The 21,101-nt window shown below is 41.1% G+C and overlaps 1 protein-coding gene across 11 annotated transcripts in view; it reads right to left on the reverse strand.

The window, feature by feature from the left end:
• The window catches only part of adgrg6 (adhesion G protein-coupled receptor G6), a 72,957-nt gene that overhangs the window by 36,680 nt on the left and 15,176 nt on the right, over positions 1–21,101 (reverse strand). For 7 of the 11 annotated variants that reach the window (XM_081602159.1, XM_081602163.1, XM_081602162.1 and 4 more), the window contains exons 3-7: positions 11,181–11,528; positions 10,693–10,832; positions 9,829–10,108; positions 8,954–9,133; positions 4,994–5,041 (exon numbers count right to left, since the gene is read on the reverse strand). In XM_081602159.1, coding sequence (XP_081458285.1) covers positions 4,994–5,041; positions 8,954–9,133; positions 9,829–10,108; positions 10,693–10,832; positions 11,181–11,528 — 996 coding nt within the window. The remainder of the gene's footprint in view (positions 1–4,993; positions 5,042–8,953; positions 9,134–9,828; positions 10,109–10,692; positions 10,833–11,180; positions 11,529–21,101) is intronic. The other 4 variants (XM_081602160.1, XM_081602167.1, XM_081602169.1 and 1 more) reach the window with 2 other exon arrangements.

The following is a 21,101-nucleotide window of genomic DNA, read 5'->3' on the forward strand; positions in this document are numbered from 1 at the left end:
TCTGAATTTTAATGCAGCTGCAGCCCACACATCGGGCGCTACATCCACAGACACGTCCGTAGGAGGACAGGCAGCCGCACAGAGTTGAGGCTGTTTCAGAGGCAGACGGTTTCGTCATTGGATGGTTGTCAAAGCAAGTTGCTGTGAGCACAAAACTATCCTGCCTGCTGATTTTTTTTAATAAAAAAAGAGACAAGACCTGTTTTCTTATATATAAAATGATCCAACGCACAACCAACTACACCAGCCTTAAATAAATCAGATTTATACAAACCGTAAAGCTGAGGCACATTTCAACAAATGAAATCCCATCCAATGCAAGAACAAATGTGAAAATCTATTAAAGGTTCTTATTCAGTTACTCTTAAGTTCCTGGTTCTGGTCAAAAACAAATCGAAGGAGACACTAAGGCTGTTTACACATGATGGTCCTGCAGACCCAGTTTGACTGGAACCAGAGTTTCAACATTTGTTTCGTTTCCATTGTGGTGCATTTCTGCTCTGAGTCAAACCAACCAAGCAGAAACAAAAACCTGTTCACCTTCTCTCCTGTGGGGGCGCTGCACCAACAACCACTGCGGGAAACGACATGAAAACCTCTGAAGAAGACGCACATGTAAACACAAGTGGAGTAGCATCAGATTTTAGAGGCTGTAGGATTTCTCTTTTGTCTTTGGTAAAATATCACGATCCATTTCTCCTGCTCGTTCTAGTCTCACATGTCTGTTTTGGTTCTATTTACCCAGAATGCCTTGCGCCACAGTCTGCTTCCTGCTTTCTCCGGTCCACTTGGCGTTCACATGTGCATTCAGAGCTCACTTCAACCGAACCGACGCCTAGATTTATAGGTGGACCAGAGTTTCTTTTGTTGGTCCTCAAAGTTTGGTTACGTATTCACACCCACGCAAAACAGCTTGGCTGCCTAGGATTCAAGTTCTAGGCAACTCTAGTTCTAGTCTAGATCTACAACTAGAGTTGCCTAGAACTTGAATTAGAACTTGATTAAAGCAGGCTAAACATATATAAACATAAAACACACCTGGAACACAATAAGACGAACGATAAAGATTTTAATGAGCGTCATAGACCAGAAGAGTCACACCTGACTTCAAATCTTTCTTCCCACAGGCGTTCAAATTAAAACAGTTTTGACATTTTATGGTAAAATTTTAATATTGTTGCATTTCTGCATTTCAAGTGCCCGTATAGACATGACTGGAGCATTTAACTTAATTTTAGTGAAACTATTTGGATGTTCTTTGTGTTGTCCTGGATACAAATTTGGTGACGATACCAAATCTAAATGTATTTTAAAGTTGCAGCGGATCATCACATGTTTCTGTAGTTTTCTGTTGAATGTGACTACAAATGATTTGCATATTTGCAGATTCCTTCAAAGAGAAAATGTAAAATATCCAAAAGAAAAATCTAATTGGGAAGCTGACTTGATATATGGTGCCTTTTATTTTCCTTGGTGCTGATTGGCTGTAAGAATGTTGATATTAACGTTAATGGCGTTGGTTTCCACAGTGAGTATTAAAGCATATTAAAGTGTATTTAGTGTCTGAACTACTAAGAAAAGCAGTTTTAAATGTTTTCAGAGGGAGTATCAAGTATTTGCAGATGTTTGTGATCCATAAACCCTGGAATACTGGATTCCAACATAGATAATTGGGAGTACAATTAGATTTAAATGCACCATGAAGTTGAAACAACCATAAAAATCTGTGTAGAAGTGCAGGCAGGGAGGAAATGCATCTTTACGGGACCCCGCGTTCAACACAAGCCGTGAAAATTGGTTCTGATTGGACCGAAGGCCAAAAAAGTCAAGATTCCTCAACCATGTGTTAAACTCGGAGGAATCACTCAAAATGTCAGCTATGTAGAGGTAATTAATAACAATAACTGATAAAACTTGCCACTGATCAGCAGCATTTATCCTTGTTTTGTGTTGATATTGCTTGTTAGTGTAACAACAACATCAGCAAAGAGTCACAGCTGCTTTTATTTAACACACCTGATGACCTCAGAGCTCAGAGTTGGAGAAAAACAGTCCTGAGGAGGCCGAGCAGCAGCAGCAGCAGCTATAAAACCTCCATCACAGCCCAACTGAAAATGACAGAGTTATACCTGACCAACACCACCGGCTTCACACCGGACCGTAACTCTCCGCTCTGATCCTGTCTGAGATGACCAAACAACCCATTTACAGGGGCTCCAGATGATTTCACGTTGATTTTCACAAACTCTCCTTGTCCAGTGAACCGTTTCACAGCTCAGAGTCTCTGCAGGAGGTGATTTACAGCAGTAGAGAAATATCAGAGGAGCAACATCAGAGGCTTAAAAAAGGGGACAGAATGCAGGCAGGGTGAAGCTGCAGTCATTTTGGGGATTTTCATCATCTATGTAAAGATAAAGTAACAGTATTTGTTTTGTCAATGTTCTAATTATTTTACTTTCTAAACGTTTTAACAGTAACAGCTGTCATCTGCTTTGGTTCAGGTCAGTTAGGATATGAACAAATATTCACATTCGTTAAATAACGTTAAAGTGCTGAACTCTTTTTAGAGGCTTTTCTTTCCTTTTTCATGGTCACATTATTCCATCTAGATCCTCAGTGTAGCTTGTTTTCTAAAACTAATAGTTCATTTTCTCATTTCACGCTTTGAACTTTGAAAACATTAAGCGCCTTTAGCTTCCCTCATTACTTTCTCTGCTTACAGGCTAAAGTGCTAATTCACCTGGTTGTTTTGTAAACTTTCAGCTGTGTTGAGGTTTTATCGACTGTTAAGGATTCTTCAAGAAGCTAGATGTTTATATCCATGCTTTTATTTTGAAGACAAAGCTCCATTTCCTCTCCTCGTGTCTTGAAGTGAAATTGTTCAGGTAGGTAAGTAATGACAAATTTGCAGCACTTATTGCATTATTGACATGGGTAAAGTTAGCACTTTTAGTGCTTTAGAATTAGCTTCTGCTAAATACCATGTTGGTTTAGGGGAACTAATGTTTATGGTTAGTGCTTTAGGGTTAGCAGTGCTAACATTTTTAGCACATTTTTGCATAAGATTCCTATAACTTTGTACCCATCTCCACGTTTTCAGCCCATGTTGGTGCAGGACGTGTTTCACTGTGAATTATGACTCTCCTACCACCTTTATTTACAAAAATAAATTAGTTTTACAAAATAAAAGTGTCATAAATTATAACAATTATGATATTAATAAGTAAAGGATTTTATATTATCAGTAAATCTTGAAATAAAGGAAGTTGAAAAAATAAGCTTCCCTTTATATCTATTTTGCTTTTATTTCATGTGGACATTTATTAAATATTCATCAACAATTTATTAAATTATTACTTTTTGAATTAAACGGCTTTCCATGCCAGTTACTCCAAGATTAATTAGGATTTCTGCTCCATATTTCAGTGGAGTTTTTCATCTGAATTGTGTCAAAGTCCAGGCGGTTCCAGTGAAACTCAGGATTTAAATGATTCACGTCAGTCGAACGTCGATGGAAAGAAAGCAGAGAGTTCTCACTGCTGATGTGAACTAAGCTGATTGTATCTTTGTAAAAAAAAATCAAACAGTGAACTAGTTGCTCCTTCTGTGGCTACCTCATAAATATCCAACGAGCTCAGCTCCACCTCCGCTCAGAGATGACCTTCAGATTTCCGTCAGATACGGAGATCAGGAACCGCCTCGGAGTGCCTGACAGCAGCGGAGCGGCTGACTGACAGCCTCCTGGTGCTGCCGTGACAACCGCAGGGGGGGATGTACCGAGGCTGTGCGTCAGCCTGACGATCTGACTGACACTGCAAACAGGGAGCTGCAGCAAACGCAGCCTGACAGGTGCTCGTCAAATCATCTGAAGCTGTTCAGAGGAGGCTTTTCTGCTCAGCCAGGCTTAAGAGGAGAGTCTGTATCAAAAGGGCAGGAAGTCCTCTGAAGACGCAGAGGACACTGACTGACTGTCCACAGCCCGAGTAAACGGAAAAATCTGTTTTAAGATGAGGATCTGTCCAAAGCAACCTGGTCCAAAGTGACACGTTAAATCATGAATTATTAAACATATTTGTCAGAAAAGCTAGTCAGGGTTTCATCAACTCAAGTTTAAGACTTTTTAAGTCCATCATGAGTAAAGACCAGAAACGAAGAGCAGAATGTTTTACATTTTTTCAGGGGAATAAAACTGTCTGTGTTTCTGAGGAAGCAGCTTTGTGTTTCTCTACATTATCCATCTCTACGCTGCAAAAACACAACATCTGACCTTAACTACTCAGCAAAATATTGGATTTTGTTTTAAGCAAATAATTCCTTAATATTGATTTTTTAAAAAGTAAGAATTTTACTGGAAGTTTATTTCACTAATAAAACATTTAAACATTTTCTCCATGTCTTTTTTTATTATTATTTTACGAAGGTGGTAAATTCAGTCGCTGTACCTTTAATACAGAGAGACATGCAGACTCTCCAAAGCAACGGACCAGGGACTGAATAGTAACACATGCCACACTTTTCAGATTTGAAACAATATGTGAAAAACATTTCATTTTATTTATCACTCCACCTTCCCGTTATGTAGCAACTTGTGAAGATCTATTAAATTAAAACTCAGTACATAATGGCAGAACATCTTTGTCCGTTTGTTTGCCTCTCAGTGATCCGGACCCGGCTTCATGGTTCATGTGGTTCTGGAACTGCTCTCAGTTGGACCTGGATGTGTTAAAATTAAACTATTTTCCTGCATCTTAACGCCGTTTCCCCCCAGCAGCTCAAAGAAGAGTTTTATTAATTTCTCCCACAGCTAAAAGCAAAAGGTTTAATGTCAGCACATGATGTTAGTGAATGAGTTTTGTGCTATTGCTGGTAACAAACATTTTCAGACTGACATTTATTTACAGGACTAAAATCACTGGTTCCTCCATTCTTCTCCATGCATTAAAGCTCTGTTAGCACAAGCTATGCATATTAGAAGCGTGTTAGCAGAACTCACCACTAGTGGGCGCAGCAGCAGTTAAATGAATGCAATGAGGGTAGCAGACTGTGAAAAGAAGAAAAGGTTAGTGGGCATCAGGTAAAACAATCAACATCATAATACAGTTAATAATAAACCTCATTTAAAGAGTATAAATATTTTCATTCTAAAACCAAAGCAGAACTTCATGGAATATATATTTTATTTCTTTTTCTAGAAATTTACAGCATTTATTTTTTACAGTAATCAAGTTTTTTTATGGGTAAAAGGGTTTTAATTTTCCCATATTTTTTTTTATAATTTCTCAACATTATGTATGCAAATATGACAAATTATGTTTTGGAAATGTAAAGATGCTAAGGTGCAGGCTCCCAGTTGCAACATTTTTTTAAAAATTACATTTTTAATCGACCTGACCTAGAATGTTGTCATCACCATATGACAAAAATAAATATAAAATAATTTTTAATGACAAAAGCTTCTCAAGAAACAAAATAAATATTATTTAAAACAAAAAAAACAACAAAAAGTCCATCTGACGGAGTTGACACAGAACTGAAGGTGGTGACAAACTAGTGAGTAAAATGAAAAACTTGGTACATGTGAAGTAATGCAATTTATGTAAAATAAATTAAAATGAATTAATTGCACATTTAAGTGAGATTTGACAACAATTTCACTGAAAGAGTCACAAAAACTGATGGAGTTGACGAAATGCCAAACTACCTCAATTTATATGATCTTATTCTGAAGGAGGCCATATTGTAGCTCATCAGGTCCATGAAATTTTTACATTTTACCAAAATTACGCTTTTATTTCACAAAATTTCATCAAAGTTTTGTAAATTGTCAGTTATGGTGTTGACACATCATGGTTGGGACAAACAACTTAGGAATAAAAAGAAGAAAAAACTAAAGAATAACTTAAGCTAACCAGAGCTAACCGGAGCTAACTAGCCCTCTTAGCAAAGGAAGAGAGAGGAAGCGGTCATGGGGTCCTCAGAAGTTCTGGTGCCCCCAATAATGCCTGATTTTTTTTACATTCTTTTCATGTCTGACAGTGTTGACAAAAATTAGGGACAAATTTCAATGGAGTTGGAAAATATATAAAAATTATTTTTAATTGAGTTTATTGATACTTTTATAATTATTTATATGACTACTTGTACTTAATTGTCATAATATATAATTTTAGTATTTCTTTAATTGTTTTAAACTATTATAATGTATTGAGTTCTGCTCCTGGACAAGGGATTTTACAGGCATCATCCACCGACTACAATGTTTAAAATAAAACAATATTCAGCAAATACCTGGAAAATATACATTGTTGTGCTCACATAACCCAGGTTAGTTTAGTCAGATATTTGAAAAAATATTTATTTTGTGTGTATTTTATTCAAATTTTGTGCTTTATCCATAGGACCCGTTTTGTCCCTATTCTCCAGAATCACTGATTTATATATCTATGCTGGAAATAGCAGAAAACCCACCAGAACTGTCATCTAAACAAGACAACTGGGATCAAATTATCGTTCATTTCACCAGTTAGTTGATGGTGTAAAACCACAGAGTTCGATGTGTTGGTGGTGTCATCAGTTCATCCTGCATCCAAAGCCTCATTAAGTCCTTAATAACAAAGATCGCTGCACATTTCAACCTCAAGGACCAAAACTTTGCTTACGCAGCAGAACTGAAGGACCCGGTTCTGCTGCAGCCGTTTTAGGGACAAACCATGAAAAACATTTGCTGTAATTTATTTCTATAAGAAGCAAATACTTTTACTTTGTTTTCATTTTATTTTACAAATGTACAGACCCAAAAGCAGAAAACGACAGTTAATTAAAGAAAATAATGAAGAAAGCAAAGAAATAAGAAATAAAAAATGGGAATAAATAGGGGAAACAAAGACGAAAGGTAAAAAAAAAGACAATTACCTCGATAGGCAATGAGGCAAGAAAAAAATGTACAGAAGAAAGTTAGAAATGAGCAAAGTAGGGGAGAAAGGAAGGAAGAAAGGAAACTAGCAAGAAAGGAGAGAAGCAAACAGGGAAGGAGGGAGGGAAGGAAAGAAGGAAACAATCAATCAGAACAACTGATTATGGCAAATTTTAACCCTGATGTGACGCCTAGAGTCAAGATCAGAGGCGTGTCCTCCAGTAAAAAACATAAAAACTTGCCTGGACAACAACCTGGGCTCCCCATTACTTAACACCATGGACAGGTCAAACATGAAGAGCTAAATCAGATGCTAGCAGAGCTTTAACAGCTCAAACAAGCTAGCTGGGTGGAGGGCACGAGGAAAACCAAAACAAGCAGAGGGCGATTTGGGAACCCCAGGAATGAAGCTCTGTCAGCACCTTGTGAAATTACAAACATGTGGAAGTTAGGAGAAAATTACCTTCAAGTTTGCTTGTATATCCTGGTGTTTTCCTGTATTTAAATGAAAGTTAAAGTGTGTGCAGGACAATGTAGAGTCTCACGATGGAGACGTCCAGAACTGCTCCATAAACACGGAGCGCCATTCTTTCCTGCATACACAGCTGGCTGGAGAAAAAGCCCACTGAGGCTCCACACTCACTCACAGCTCTCTATAAACCCACACCTTGGCTTGTACAAGGTCTGTGTGCATAATGCATTTTACTGCTACTGTGGGTACAGAATACAGTGAAAGAGTGAATAAATCGGCACACCGTGTCCCTCTTGAACCGCTCCATAGCTCATGCTGGGAACTGTGGGAGAACTTCTCCAACTGAGCCAAACAAACCCAGACTCAAAGTGAAGTCTGGTCCTCAGCCAGCCGGCTTACTGGAAACCATTAACTCACCTTCTGAAGGCAGAACGTAGCAGGATTTGGCAGAAATATCCAACAGCCTGAATAGTTTAACACTTTGAGTTCCTGTTTGAAACAAGCCAATGTTCTGCATTTGGACCTGGTGATTGATCTGATTCCACATCGCTTTGGATCCTGCCTCAAGGTTGAACCATTACTTCCATGTTGTCTCCTGTTTGGCTAATTTGATGTGAGATTTGATGTGAGATGTTTGAGGGCTGCACAGTGGCGCAGTTGGTAGAGCTGTTGCCTTGCAGCAAGAAGGTTCTGGGTTCGATTCCCGGCCTGGGGTCTTTCTGCATGGAGTTTGCATGTTCTCCCTGTGCATGCGTGGGTTTTCTCCGGGTACTCCGGTTTCCTCCCACAGTCCAAAAACATGACTGTCAGGTTAATTGGTCTGTCTAAATTGTCCCTAGGTGTGAGTGTGTGTGTCTCTGTGTTGCCCTGCGACAGACTGGCGACCTGTCCAGGTGACCCCGCCTCTCACCTGGAACGTTAGCTGGAGAGGCACCAGCAACCCTCCTGACCCCACTGAGGGACAAGGGTGAAAGAAAATGGATGGATATATGATTTTGTTTACAAAGCCTGAAAAAGAATTTGTGCAGCTCCATGGCTCTGAGAAAGTTGGACTTTTCCTGAAGGAATTGGCATTTGAAGCCTTCAGCAGTTTATTTTTGGTCAAGGAATCCAGAAATAGTGCATTAGAAGCTCTGGAGGACCAAACTTGGGCATCTATGTTCTACATAAAAAAAACAACAGATGCACAAAAACATGAGGCCATTAGAAGGTTCTGCCATTGTTTTCAATACAACATAGTTTTTACAGAGCAGCTCCCGTGGAAAAGGGGAGAATCACCAGAGATGTTTGCAAGTAATTTCTCCAAAGTACAAGTCAACACGCAATTCTTTTAGGTCCCAGTTCAGATCAAGTTCAGTTCAGGTATTTCATTGCACAAATCCACTTTAACAGTTTAGTTGTAGTTATACTGAGCAATCCCTACCAGCTATTGTTGATATTTATATTTGAAAAAGAATGAGATTTACTTCAAACCTAACACGCAGCTCATCTTTAGCTACTTGGACCCCACGTTTCAGCGTCCTCATGCCCACCATCCAAACCAGATTCAGGTTTTAAAGTTTACTCACTGCAGCTGAGTGTGTTGTCAGTCTGAGAAAGAGAGGACGAGATGGTCCACTGGCTGTTGTCCCAGTCGATGACGTTCCCCACCATGTCGCAGGTCAAGCTGCTCAGCTCCTGCACCGTCATGGCACGGTTCCACATGCGCAGGTTGTACATGTTCCCTCTGAAGCTCTGCACCCCTAAGCCTGAACATGAATGCACACAGCTCAAAGTGAACATCGTGTTTGCTTTACAACTTTCTGGATGGATTTTACACCAAGAACTGTCATAATACTTCAGAAAGACTACGAAATGAGGAGAACACGGACCAGGTATGTGTTCACACCCTAATATTTAACAAAACAGCATGCTAACTGCTTGTTTAAGAGCTGTGGCAGGAAAGCTTTGTCTGCCCTACCATCACAAACATGGACATCGGGTTTCCATAAGTTTTATATTAGAAACTATATTAGAAATATTAAGCTTTTCCTTAGCAACATTCAAGTAGTGAACCAGAGGATGAATAGACCTTAAAGCACCTCATGCTTAATTACAGAGGAGAATCTGTCATGTGGCTGGTTTCTCTTCCTAAGGATCTAGTGACATCATTAACAGGACGTAGCTGAAAATGGGCCATTTTTGGATCTTAGCAAGAAAATGAGCCAACAAATTACCACAAAAATGGTTCATTGACACAAGGTTTGTGTGTAATTACCTAGCATATCTTCGAGTGGGGAATTCATGGAGCCAGCTTATCAGTCTTTTCTAATTGAATCATCTGGATTCTTTTACAAAGATTTCGATTTTATTTCATCAGATTTATCAAGTCATTTTGACCAAGAAGTCCACCATGGTAGTTACCACATAGAGACTGTTAGATTAACAAGTAGAGGCCTCTTACCTCCTAATTTGAAGACTCCTCCAGCTGGCACAGAGCGGCCACTAGATGGCGAGCAGGTCTTCCCATAGTAGCGCCTATCGAAGTAAACGGCCACACGACCGTTGGAGGACATCCAGAGGACACAGAAGAACTTCATGGAAGAGGTGAACTCAGTCACGGAGATGATCGACTCTACTGGGCAGACCACTCCGTCAATAACCATTTCCATGCCCGTCTGATTGTAGCCAAAGCTTAACGCCACGTTGTTGTTGATGTCGTAGTAGGTGAAGAGCCATTCTTTCTGTTCAGGAACCAGAAGAACTGGGAGTAAGTTGAAAGCAACACAGGAATAAGACAGTTTAAAAGCACAACTTGACAAAGGTCCCCTTTCCTGATGTCTTGCTCATTTAATCAGCTGTTGATGAATAATGGTTCCCAAGAAAGAACCATCTCAGCCTTGGTTGTTTTCATAAAAACAGCAAGTGGGAATTTTGAATAGACAAACCACTGGATACAAGATGTACCTCGTGTCTCCTGAGCCAAATCTGTGCCCTAAATGTCACTGACTTCATCTAAGGCAGGAAATGATTGAGTAAAGGCTCTGCCATACTTCATCTGAAGTGTCTTTCACTGATGTAGACACAACAAAAATTTGTTCTATCTTGGTAAAAGAGGAATTATATACATTTGTGCAATTCTTGTTAAATTGCCTGTATGGAAATCAGAGAGCAGGAGCCTGTCTGCAGAGAGGCGCGGTGCTCTCTTCATGACATCTGGTTGCAGCAGAGCAGGAGACACAGGGATGGAGGTTTGACGTTGATGCATCCCCACACACTTAAAACATGAAAATGGTGAAAATGCAGGAAAAAACTTTTAAACCAGCACCTGACTGGAGCCTGTTTTTTCCACCTCAAAGCATATGGTCAATTCATCGAGCGCCGGTATGGAAACGGAGTTGAGGACCTCTGCGATTTGTCCGTTACTGTTTGGGATTTTCACCTTTTGGTTCCTCAAAGCCACGGCGACTGGAGGGAGAGATGGAAGAAGCAGAGAAAGAAAGCAAAGACAGTAAAATGCTGATTGTTTTTACATTTATCCAAATCTGCATAAAAATGGGATCAATAAACAACAAAACAAGATTTTTTTTAGACTTTAAACATCAACCTCAAGAAAGTACATCATAATCTGGCCATATCAGTTGATGAACATTTTTATGTGATAGCTGCAAGTCAACTCTTATGATAGTGGCTGAAAACAAACCTCCAATGAGGCATCTTAGAGAAATCAACATTTCAACCAATCCTACAGCTCCTGTCTGATGCATCTGGGGCTTTTCCACCTGGATTAGTTTGCAAGTCGTAGCTAGAACCTACCGTGTTGGAAGCTAACCGTGAAGCCCTTCTTCTGTATGCTGAAGTCAGAGATGAAGGAAACCTCCATCACGTTCCTTGTTGAGTTTAGTGTCAAACCACGGGCCGTCAGACCACAAAACTTTGATTCAGTGCTACCGGTGTTCACCACGACCCGGTCATACATGCAGTCCTCCGCCTCTTCCAATTCAAAGTCCAAGAAGGAGAGTTGGATGATGAAGCCGGTCGGCGCTCGCACGGTCCACTTACAGGTCTGAGAGTTGGGGTATTTCTGGGGGTAGCAGGGTGACGTGAACTCGCCCTGGGCCTCAGTCAGCACCACGTGACAGTTTATGGAGCCGCAGCCCAGAACTGGAGCAGATGGTGGGATAAAGCCAGTGAGTCAAACCTCCAGTTACATGACTGATAACAACAGGACAGGACAAAGGAAGACGGGACGGAGAGGAGACCAGAACAACAACGAGAGACGAGGCAAACGCCGACTTCAGTTAGGTAAAGTTATCAGGCTGGATCAGCAGCAAAGGGAGTGAATGAAGAAAAGTTTCCAAGAAGGACTTCATAGATCCATGCAACAAACGAAGGATTCTCTCAAGAGTTGAGCAAGAAACTCAAGAAAGATTGTTTAGAGGTTTTTTCCTAAAATCAGGAGAAAACGCGCCCACACTGGGAGATGTTCTGTTACAGAAAAGTTCAGCAGCCAAAGAGAAGTTATATAATCAATCAATAGAAGATTGATTACACAGATCAACAGCCAAAAAATGTCTGGGGTTTTCAACTGTTTTAGGGTAATTTTGATGAGCTGAATCCAAAAATCACATTGGTTTTCCTCCATCGGGTCAACTTTCTGAACTATGGAGCAGCATTAGTATCAAAATGCAGGACTTGTTCTCACGTTGGATCAGTTTCCTCATTGATCAGATCACTCAATCTGATCAATGAGAGACGAGCAGGCGGAGAAACTCCATCAGGACAGAAAAGAGACGGAGGATTTTTCACAATGAAGTCGTAATGTTCAGTTCACATTTACCAGAATCAGTGTTTATTATTCAACTTACAGAAATAACATTTAATTAATACAGTTTGTTAGAAAACATCTTTTTTCTCCTTAAACCGTTTTTGGATGAGAAATATTAACGGAAATGAACTGATTATGTTACAAAAATGTAATAAATTTACTCAGAAGATCAGATTTATCCAAATCAAATTAGAATAAAAACCTGACCTGACTGAGAAAAATGGATGTCATGTTTGGATTCAGTGGTGCAAAATAGTCTTAATACTACAGACAACTTCCAAAAAATATTTTTTGTTCCCCAGTTATAATCTCTGAACGGAGAAGAGCAACAAGAATAATTTAGGGGGATTTGGATTTGGGATATTTCCATTTGCCATGACACATATTTAATGCAGTTAATAGGCATGCAGACATTTCTCAACAGTATGAAGGCAAACTTAGAGTCTGAAATATTAATAAGAGCCGTTATATTTTACTACTGCCATCTATTTAGCTGCAAAACTAACTATTTCACAGCAGCTGCACTTTATATGAAGCTCACAGGTACATCTGGTAACTTGGATTATGTCAAAGCAACAGCCAACCATTTTAAGACTTTTTCATTCGCAAATGTCTGCAGTCTGTATTAATCAACAAACCCTGATCAACTACATGTTCAATGTAAATAAAATGATGTTTATTCTAACCATCCGTCCGTTGGCTACACCCACCGATCCGTCATTAATTAAAGAAAATTAATCCGGTTAGTTTAGTTTTATAGTGTCCAATGTTAATTTATTGAAGCGAACCAAACCCTGCTTTTTATGTTAGGTTACACCCCTATAATTAACAATAATGTAGCAACAGCTTTAGTCATTAATCAAAAATAACAGTAATGTTTAGTGGAGTTTTACTCCCAGTGAAACCAACACCAACCCACCAATGGCTGGTTTCTCAACAACACTAATGAAAAACATGTTGGCCTTTATGGTTTTCTCAAACTGCTGGAAAAAAAGGGGAGAGCTCCCCAACATGAAACAAAAAAATAGAGACACAAGAGCTGAAATGGAAAGTGGAAAGAATGGTTTGCCTTTCTCATGGGGAGCAACAATGGAGTCTGTTCATCGGAGGCCCGACCCTGGATGCAGCCAAACCACAGCCAACGCACTGAAAACGTCAGAAACGGCACGGAGTGTGTGTCATTTCTCTCTCTGCACGTCTGAACCCACAACCAACTTTGTACAAGACAATCCGTCTGGGGCCACATTTTCAGAAACGTTCACGCTGTGCAGCTTCACTTCAGGAAACTGTGTTCAAATCCTGCTTCACATCTTCACAGCTGCTGTTCCTCACGGTCAGGCATGTTGGGGTCATCTGGGGTCAATTATTAGCTTTTAGCATCACGGCCTGTTAGGCTGAATGTCCAGCTAAAGGTGCAGCGAACTGGAACAAGCATTGCATCAACTAACTTTTGGCCAAGACATAAAAAATGCATCACAATAAATGAACTTTCCCCCCAAAAAAAAAAAAAAAGTTTCCAAATCAAAACAGTCCTGAACACTGAAAACAAACTCTGCCTTTTAACGGGAAAATGTTATGTCACAAGGATCACTGGTGACTTTTCCGTTCTCTACCACACAGCCACTGACACCTGCAGTCACAGCAGGTTACAGCTGCAGAAGCTGCGTCTACGTCTAACAACAGAAAGTTGAGTGGAAGGAAAAGCACTGAAGAAAGGGAGAGATTTACAAGGTGCGGCCTGCAGGTTGGGTTGGTGCTGTAGGCTCCATCAGAACATGATGCATGATGCCACCACCACTGTGTTCATGTGTGAGGAGTTCATGGTAATTTGTGTGGCATTTTTATCGCTTTAACTATGCGGTTTCTGTGGAAACGAAATGTTCCCGTGGGGGGTTTGGCTTAATAGCTGGTTTTATGTTTTGCTTAAAGAATATAATGGAGGAATTTCTTCCAAACCAACGGTGTAAATAGTTGGGGGGGCAAAAGCATCCATCCATCCATCCATTTTCTTGCACCCTTTTTCCCTCAGTGGGGTCGGGAGGGGTGCTGGTGCCTCTCCAGCTAACGTTTCGGGCGAGAGGCGGGGTCACCTGGACAGGTCGCCAGTCTGTCGCAGGGCAACACAGAGACACACAGGACACACAACCATGCACACTCACACCTAGGGACAATTTGGAGAGGCCAATTAACCTGACAGTCATGTTTTTGGACTGTGGGAGGAAACCGGAGTACCTGGAGAAAACCCACCATGTACAGGGAGAACATGGAGACTCCATGCAGAAAGACCCCAGGCTGGGAATCGAACCCAGAACCTTCTTGCTGCAAGGCAACAGCTCTACCAACTGCGCCACTGTGCAGCCCGGGGGCAAAAGCAGATGCTCCCAATTTAACAACACATCCAGAGGAGAAGCGTCTGAATCGCTAAAACGTAGCACTAGGTGGCGCTATGAGCTCTAACATTAGACATCTGACTCGCTAATGTTTGAGCAACAGAAACCTGAAACTGATTCACTCTTTTCTTACAGTAAGAATCTCAGAGGAGCAACAAGATTCACATTCCTGTTTCCCCTCCGCTCCCAGTCCAGCCTCTCAGTGGGGGGTGAGGTTTGTTCAGAAGCAACACGATTCACCCAGACTGGACTCTAAAAGCTGCTTCTCTTGTTTCCTCCTGGACAAATCCGACTGCCAGACAAGGAGAGCTGCTTTCATTCCCACAACAACGTGATACAGAAATGCACTCCGATGATTCCCCTCTTAATTACAGGCCCAGTGCAGAGAAAGTTCAACGATGATGCGATCTCTGAATCAGACCCAGATCTGTAAATCTGACCTGCTCTCCGTTTCCGCTCCGTTCTTCTGACAGCGATGACATTTTTCTCTCCACAGCTGATAAAAGCTGACAGACAAACCTGACCCACCGCACAGGTGCGGGCCTGTCGACCAATCAGGGAGCAGTACCTGCACAGAGGAAGTCCATCCATGCAAACATGGCGACTGATAAGCAAAAGCTGGAGAGAAGTGGGTCTCAATGAAGGATTACTCAGACGTAACGAAGCGAGGAGGTTTCCTCACAGTAAAGAGTTGGAACAGACTAAACGCTGCAGCATCACGGTTCTGCGCTCAGGTTTACTGAAACAAACAGTTCAGTGTCTTAAACAAAGTGTTTTTGTGGCTGATGCTCCTTGTGGAGGATAATAAAGAAGATTCTTTAAATCAACACGACCAGAACAACTGAAGTCTGTGTCCAGACTGGATGCTTCTAACGTCTCTGATTCAGGAATGACTAGAAACACAAAGGATGCAACAGTTGGACTTTTTTCTTCCACTTCACTTTCCTTTAATACGTTCTGGTTTTTTCATTGGTTTGATGTGTTATCGTAAAAAATAAACAGGGATAAATGCGTTAAATAGCTCCCTTTTGTCATAATGGGTGTTGGTTGAGGTGAGGAGAAACGCTGAGACCCAGGTAAGATGATGAAGTGAAATATCTCCAGGATTAGAGGACTTATGTCTCAGCGCGATCTAGAGAAACTCATCCATGCGTTTATCTTTAGCCGCATTGATTACTGCAACAGCGTCTTCACAGGTCTGACTAATAAATCAATCAAACAGCTGCAGCTGATCCAGATGCTGCTGCTGCTGTTCTCACTAAAACCAGGAAGATAGAGACATAACACCAGTTTTAAAGTCCCTCCTCTGGCTCCCTGTAGCTCAGAGAATAGACTTTAAAATACTGATGTTAGTTTATAAATCACTGAACGGTTTAGCACCACAATACATTAAAGATCTGTTATTGCTGTACCAACCGTCTAGACCCCTCAGGTCTTCTGGTTCTGGTTCTGCTCTGCATCCCCAGAACCAGAACCAGACGAGGAGAAGCAGCATTCAGTTTCTATGCACCACAGATTTGGAACAAACTTCCAGAAAACAGTAAAACAGCTGAAACACTGAGAGCCTTTAAATCTCAACTTAAAACTCACCTGTTTAGAGTTGCTTATGGCTAAATTAGGGTTAGAGTGGGTTTTGATGTCTTCCATGTTTTCATGTCTTTAATGTTTTTAATTTCTTCTTCTTTCTTTTCGACGTTTTAATGATGTAATGTTTTTTGTTTTTTTATTATTATTATTATTTTTTTTTTTTAATCTCTCTTTCTCACTGTTTATTTCTGTTTTTATTTTAATTATGTAAAGCACTTTGAAATGCCTTGCTGCTGAAATGTGCTATACAAATAAAATTTGATTGATTGATTGATTGATTGATGAGTTTAATGGTAGATGTCGAGGTACAAAACAACGGGAAGGAACACAAGGAAACAGACTGGTACACACGACGTTGGACGAGGATCCGACGAAGAACACAGACAGCAGGTGAGACTAAATACACACAGGGGTAATCAAGGTAACGAGACACACCTGGAGGGTAATCAAGGGAACGAGACACACCTGGAGGGTAATCAAGGGAACGAGACACACCTGGAGGGTAATCAAGGGAACGAGACACACCTGGGGGGTAATCAAGGGAACGAGACACACCTGGAGGGTAATCAAGGGAACGAGACACACCTGGGGGGTAATCAAGGGAACGAGACACACCTGGAGGGTAATCAAGGGAACGAGACACACCTGGAGGGTAATCAAGGGAACGAGACACACCTGGGGGGTAATCAAGGGAACGAGACACACCTGGAGGGTAATCAAGGGAACGAGACACACCTGGGGGGTAATCAAGGGAACGAGATGCACCTGGGAGACAATCAACAAGACGCAGAGACGGGACTCACAGGGAACAGGATCACACAGAAAAAAACTCAAAAATAAACACACAAAAACACGGATCATGACACCTTTGTAATTAATCCTCAACTCAATGCAAAGAAACGACTCTTCGCGTCCACCTGCTGCTCGTCTTCGTAACGAGCAGGACGATCCCGCTCAATTTTTAAATGTATTGAAAGAAGTAGACAGTTTTTGGGACCGTTTCTCACCCGGAGGAGCCTGCTGTTACCTTGACAACAGCACATCATCAGCACCAGCTTCGGTTCAGCCGGTTCAGCTCCTCTGTCCTCAGCCGTCAGTACTGAGGGAACGTAATGGCTGCTGGATTACTGCTGGAGCCAAATTTACATTTAGATGTGTGGCTGTTTCTGGCAGCTCCCTCAGTGTTCCCAATAATTCAATTAACTGGTTTAAATAATTGGGCTTTTATGGTCCTTACATTAAGTGTTTCTCTACCGATGTCTTTAAATTACAGTGGGTGTGATGTAAGGGGATTATATTAAAAATAACAGGATGCAAATACATCGGCTTTTTTATCAGAAAATGGGGCGAAGCCTCAAATTACCAGCAGATTGGATAATTACTTCTATGAGGTTATTCATACTCTAAAGGCCACATTCTGGGTCAGAGAAGATGAGAAAATAAAAAAAGATAAAAACGGCAGACGAGTTTGACAGAAAAACGACATGAGAAAATGTTAACTCAGCTTTATCTTTGTCCCTTTTGGAACTTGACACCAGTTTAGTTAGCTGATGACAGAGACAGGCTCTTATTTTGAAGTTTTTTCCTAATCAGATGCTATAAATAGCTTATGAGGGCAGCCATTATGGCTATATAGAAGAGGCAGAAAATGCCGAGTCACCGGTTGCCGTGGTGATTCCCTCCTTTTCCAGGAAGCAGGGGAAGCCCATACGACTTCTTTTTATCGTTTTTAAATAATAACAGACGAGAATTTAACAAACAGCTGAAAACTGAACCGTGACCTGGTGGAGGCAGAACCTTCGGGTCATTTTTCTGAGGCCTGACATGTCAGAGTGTTTTGGGTTTTATGAACGGGAGGCTGGCTGAGGGATTTCTGGGACCTTCAGAAGTGAGAGACTCACCGGGTCAGAAACACCAACATCCTGATGTATAAACTGTGACGGAGGAGATCAAACTCTGGATATTAAAGGCAGTCAAATGCAAAAGGTTTCTGAATGTTGCAACATCACAGCTTTACGCTGAAGAAAAATAAGGAAATCATGAAGTTAATCTATGGCCAGGTTGATATACCAGCAGGGGGTCGGATCTGGAACACGGTTTGTATTTTCAGACCATTTTCCCTGTTTTCTCCTTTTATTTTCATCCAACCCAGTGAATTTCTTCAACCCAACGCAGCCGAGTAAATAATTTAGAAAGTAACGGATCCGACGGTCGACCCCTCAGAGCTCGGACGTTAGCTGCCAGACTGCACGGCTCCTCCGCCTCATTCAGGGACTCAACCTGCAGCTCAGACGCTTCCATCAACCCGACCTTCTCTGTTTTCACCTCTCAAGCATTTCTCTCACATTCCTTTCCTCCAGCAGCATTCCTGTCCTCCTCTCCTCCCTCCTTTTCACCTCAGTCTCTCTCTTATCCAGTCCCACAAAGATGTCCGTGGAAACAAGAAATCAATTCTGTTTTCAAATGTTTATGCACTTTTGAATTTCTTTGTTCATCTAAGCTCAAGTTCACCTTCAAAACTTATATGTAGCAGCATTTTTAGTTTCAGTAGAGGAAAAATATTAAATTAAAGTAACTTTTTTTTATATCCAACGCTGTAATGTTTGTGTTTTTAAACTGTGGGAGGAAGCAGGAGTACCCAGAAAGAATCCACTCATTCAGAAGGATAAAAGATAAAAATCTAAAACCCAAAACCACTGAAAACTTTCATTCTGGAAAACTCAGCGCAGTTTAAATCAGTTAATTCATGAAAAGTAATTAAAATCAAATGCATGAATACATTTCTATAGTTTCTGATCACATAATCAGATTCAGATCCAATTAAAGGTTTCAATCCCAGACAAACGGAACCGTTTGGACTTCAACAGCAAAACCTCATCACCAATAGAAACTTTAAGTTTCATTTCTTAAACCGAGATCTGAAAATGTCTGATCAGCGAATCATCAGAAGACAAAATGTCTGCTGGAGGACATGCGGAGTGTTTCCAACTCAAATGATCCTGAATCTGATTATGAGGAGCAGAAAACAACATAAATGGTGATTCTAGAGTGAGCAGATATGAAAATCCATGTCATGCAAAACAAAAGCAGAAAACTGAGGTAAAAAAAACTAACTGAGGAGAATCAGCACCACTGATCTGGACGCAACATTTCCCATCAACCTGCAGCAAATCTTTAACTCAGAAATGTGACGGAGATGATTGAGAACATCAAATTATGTCATAAAAACGTTTTGTTCTAGTTTCAAATGAAAATATCTTGATACACTGAAATAAGACAAAACCAACTTTACAAGTAAATGTCCTGCAACGTATAGATCAGTGGTTCTTAACCTGGGTTGGATCGAACCCCAGGGGTTCGGTGAGTCGGTCTCAGGGGTTCGGCGGAGCCTCTGCCGACCGCGGAGGTAAAGACACTTATGTAAAGTCGTGATGACGCCCCGCTTCGCCATCACTTGCTGCAGAGGATCATGTTACATTGCTTAGCCAATCAGAGGATCACGTTACATTGCTTAGCCAATCAGAGGATCACGTTACATTGCTTAGCCAATCAGAGGATCACGTTACATTGCTTAGCCAATCAGAGGATCACGTTACATTGCTTAGCCAATCAGAGGATCACGTTACATTGCTGAGCCAATCAGAGGATCACGTTACATTGCTTAGCCAATCAGAGGATCACGTTACATTGCTGAGCCAATCAGAGGATCACGTTACATTGCTGAGCCAATCAGAGCTGTGGAGGAGCCCTGATTGAAGGAGCTCCACTCTCAGCAGCGATTTGAACTTGTGTCTTTATTTACTTCAGCAAAACTCAGAGTTTTTACCAAATTCTATAGTCTAAATCTGCTCCTTAGTCGCATCTTTTCGGGGTTGGTACTGCCTCTAGTGGTGTGGGGGTGGTAACACAGCTAATATAATTAATAAGAAGGGTTCGGTGAATGCGCATATGCAACTGGGGGGTTCGGTACCTCAAAAAAGGTTAAGAACCACTGGCATAGAAGCTTGTTTTGAGTTTATAATTCCTCAGTATTGATGATAAAAACTGACTAGTTCCACTGGCAGATTTTTTTCCCTCATAAAATGGGAGAAATGTCTTATTATAACGGAAATAATGTACCAGTGGAACATGTAACTGACTTAAAACAAGTTCTTATAAACTGTTGAAGAGAAACTGGTTTAGTCTCATTTCAAGTGCAAAGATATTTGCACAACAAAATAGACCAAAAATACAAGATTTAGTGTTTATGCTGTAGTAATAAAGGTTTAATAAAAGGTGTAACTGCAGCTCTTCGGTCCAGTTTGTGCATCTTAAGCCCATATAATGTACCAAAGCTCATGGAATGTTTATTAAATGCTCATTTAAGACGTGATTCTGTTGCTTTAAAGAGAAAGCGGTCGTTGCAGCTGCAGGTTTTCCGCGGGTCAGCCTGTGTTCTGACCGCCCCGGCAGCAGCGCCTGCGCGTCACGGTTCAGTTCTGCTGGGAACTTTACGAGGCGGCGTGAAGCAGCTCGGTTTGGCCCGAGGCTGCTGCAGCAGGGGCTGCAGCTCTGGTTCTGGAAAACACATCAAGCGCAGCACGGTTCTGCTCCCTGGCTCATCGGCTCCTCGGTTCGTAGCTTTTAGTTTCCCGTCTAATGAGTGAAACTGGCACAAACAATCATTCCCTCCAACATGTTTGGGAAAATGTGATGCAGGAATCAAAAAGTCGCACATCGAATCTCTATGTTTTCATTCCTGCAGCTACGTGAAGCTCTGACTGCAGGCCGGCTACCTGAGCAGATAGCCTGACTAACTACCAGGCTTCTGATAAATACTGGGTTAGCGGGTTAGCGCTAGCAGAACTAAAGTTTATGACTGATGCTTTAGAAACAGTAACTTCATTTTTAGTTAGACCACTACAGATATGGTTAAGACAATACAACACTGTG

Source organism: Poecilia reticulata, chromosome 21 (assembly GCF_904066995.2).
Source record: "Poecilia reticulata chromosome 21, P_reticulata-male-v2, whole genome shotgun sequence".
NCBI lineage: Eukaryota > Metazoa > Chordata > Actinopteri > Cyprinodontiformes > Poeciliidae > Poecilia > Poecilia reticulata.